At 50.9% G+C, this 3194-nt stretch overlaps 1 protein-coding gene across 1 annotated transcript in view; it reads left to right on the forward strand.

Annotated features, from left to right (window-relative positions):
* UREG_05492 (uncharacterized protein) overlaps positions 1 to 2145 on the forward strand; it is a gene marked incomplete at both ends in the record, with an annotated part of 2797 nt that extends 652 nt beyond the window's left edge. Inside the window, 3 exons of the mRNA XM_002584757.1 lie at positions 71 to 1167; positions 1222 to 1291; positions 1346 to 2145. Coding sequence (XP_002584803.1) covers positions 71 to 1167; positions 1222 to 1291; positions 1346 to 2145 — 1967 coding nt within the window. The remainder of the gene's footprint in view (positions 1 to 70; positions 1168 to 1221; positions 1292 to 1345) is intronic.
* Positions 2146 to 3194: the final 1049 nt, after the last annotated feature.

Consider the following 3194-nt stretch of genomic DNA (forward strand, 5'->3'; position numbering starts at 1 on the left):
AGGCGAGCAGTCCCAGCAGCGAGATGAGCCAACAAGGTCAGTGTCAGATGCATAAGCCAAGCGCGAGCAGGGCCAGCTATCGAAAGCCATTCGAATTCAAGTATCGATGCTGGGAGTTCTTTGATCGGAGCCTTCATTTCATACTACGTTTATCGACGTCTGTTTACCGGCGAATCCTCCAGGGATATTACGTGGCAAGAATTCAGAAACACATTCTTTGACAAGGGACTTGTCGATAAACTCACAGTTGCTAACCGCAGCACAGTACGCGTCGATCTCCCCCGTGAGGCTGTCGCAAGCATGTACCCTGAATCACCCGCCAGCAGACCAAATTTCCATTACTACTTCACAATAGGATCCGTCGAAGCTTTTGAAAGAAGGCTAGACGAAGCACAAAGGGAACTTGGCATACCTAGCTCTGAGCGTATCCCTGTTGCCTATGCCGATGAAGTCCCATGGCTTGCCACTTTACTATCCTTCGGTCCCACGCTATTACTCATTGGTTCTTTCTTCTGGTTATCAAGACGTGCTGGTGGCGGCGGAGGCGGGCAAAGCGGTATCTTCGGTATTGGGAAAAGTCGGGCGAGACGCTTCAACCATGAAACAGATATCAAGATCAAATTCTCCGACGTTGCTGGAATGGACGAAGCCAAAGTTGAAATCATGGAGTTTGTTAGCTTCCTGAAGAAACCAGAACAGTTTCAACGGCTGGGCGCGAAGATTCCTCGTGGTGCCATTTTGTCAGGGCCTCCTGGTACCGGTAAGACGCTGTTGGCGAAAGCAACTGCTGGTGAATCTGGTGTTCCTTTCTACAGTGTCAGCGGTTCGGAATTCGTGGAAATGTTTGTGGGTGTTGGTCCATCCCGTGTTCGTGACCTTTTCGCAACTGCACGAAAGAATACTCCTTGCATTATCTTTATTGACGAAATCGACGCTATTGGTAAATCGAGAGCTAAGCAGAATTTTGGTGGCGGGAACGATGAGCGGGAAAGCACCCTCAATCAAATTCTCACTGAGATGGATGGATTTAATACCTCTGAACAAGTTGTCGTCCTTGCTGGTACAAATAGGCCGGATGTTCTTGACAAGGCGCTGATGCGTCCCGGTCGATTCGATAGACATATTGCCATCGATAGACCAACGATGGACGGTCGGAAGCAGATTTCGGTGTCCATTGAAGAAGATTGTCACCCACGAAGATATGGACTACTTGAAAGGTAGACTGGCGGCGTTGACACTGGTTTCTCTGGAGCTGACATTGCAAACTGTGTGAACGAGGCTGCTTTGGTCGGTATGTAAATCCCCAGAATGCGCTTTTTTGAATATGGTCTAACGTTGAGAACAGCTGCTCGTGGCCACGCAGCTAGCGTCACGATGAAACATTTTGAGCAAGCGATTGAAAGAGTTGTCGGTGGCCTCGAGAAGAAATCCCTTGTACTCTCCCCTGATGAGAAGCGGACTGTTGCGTATCATGAAGCCGGCCATGCTATTTGTGGCTGGTACTTCCAATACGCCGATCCATTACTCAAGGTGTCCATCATTCCCCGTGGTCAAGGTGCTCTCGGCTACGCTCAATACCTACCCGCTCAGGGTGACACGTACTTGATGAACGTTCGCCAACTTATGGACCGCATGGCCATGACGCTTGGTGGCCGTGTCAGTGAGGAGCTTCATTTTGACACCGTTACCAGCGGTGCTAGCGATGACTTCAACAAGGTGACACGGCTCGCTACTGCCATGGTTACTAAATTCGGTATGTCGTCCAAGATCGGATACCTGTACTTTGAGGAAGACCAGCAGCAACTGCACAAGCCCTTCTCCGAAGAAACAGCCAAGAATATCGATCTCGAAGTGCGACGCCTGGTCGATGAAGCTTACAAGCAATGTCGTGATCTACTGGAGGCCAAGAAGCCTGAAATCCGTCTCGTGGCCGAAGAACTTTTATCGAAAGAAGTCCTCAGTCGCGATGATCTCATCCGCCTCCTTGGCAAGAGGCAGTGGCCAGAATCAGGAGAGTTTGCGAAATACTTTGACGGAACCGGAGGTGGTGGAACGATTGCTCCACCACCACCGCCCACGGAGGGCACGAATATGACCGAGAGAGATCAAGAAAATGACTCTCCGGCGCCTAACGCCTCATCATGATCCGTTTGGCCTCCGAACCCCTCTTCCCTCATGAGTCGGCGTGTATGTATTGTAAATTTCAAATCTCTTTTCCTTGCATCTCCCTGTCTTGTTCCTCACATTTCCCCCGTTTTCAGGCTATTCATGGCATCTCCTTATTCCCAATTTGTGTATTATTCGGTGCCGGTAGATAAAAGGCCATTCCAGAGACGTAAAGGGAGGTAAAGAAGAGACGCGATTTCTGCTGGATAAGTACGTGTTTGGACATATCTCCACACAGCCGGATCTCCTCTCATGGCGCATGGTTTCCCTGCATTGAAATGCTTTCATTTTGTACTTCTATCTGTAAAGTAGACAGCATTTGATGAGCCAGATGGCATTTCTTGCCGACGCTGTTTATTTTTGGCTGGTGGATCCAGCTCGTAACAATGGAGTTGAGATGGCCCCATCTGGTTAGCGTCACCACGTTGATAGGGGGCAGCATCACCACTTCATCTCATCTCAACCTCGCTAACACACCGACCCCACGGCTGCAGCCTGGGCGGAAACACAGCCTGGAGAGCGGGTGAATTGGCATCTGTCTGCTCGAGACTCTTCCTTCTGGTCCATTCTTGCGCACTTTACGCTCGGATAGCGACTATCTCCCCCAGAGAGCTCAGGAGTCTGAGACCCTGCGACCCCAATCCCCAAACACCCATGGGGCCGCAAATCATTGCTTCGTGGGGAATAGGGAGACAAGAGATGTGGAAATCACTTTTGATGCTAGTCCTCTCCCTTCTGGCCCCAGAGCAGGCGAGGCCGTCAAGCAGAACCTCCTTACTGGATAAGCGTGGCGGCTCGCCGTTGCAAGAGGGTCTCCTTGCAGTCCGCCAAGGTCGCCATGGCAGCCACCCCTTTCAATCCTCCACTCAGCATCAGCGCATGCATGACTCGGAGAAAATGCCACACGGGTGACGAGGCCAATCAGTGCGGGAAGAACCGTGGTTGACGACTCTTCAGCAAATGTATAAAAGCCACGGGCAAAACGCCATTCAGCCCTAATGAAAGGGGGAATTCCTTCCAGCTCACCG

Source organism: Uncinocarpus reesii, genomic scaffold (assembly GCF_000003515.1).
Source record: "Uncinocarpus reesii 1704 scaffold_3 genomic scaffold, whole genome shotgun sequence".
Lineage (NCBI taxonomy): Eukaryota > Fungi > Ascomycota > Eurotiomycetes > Onygenales > Onygenaceae > Uncinocarpus > Uncinocarpus reesii.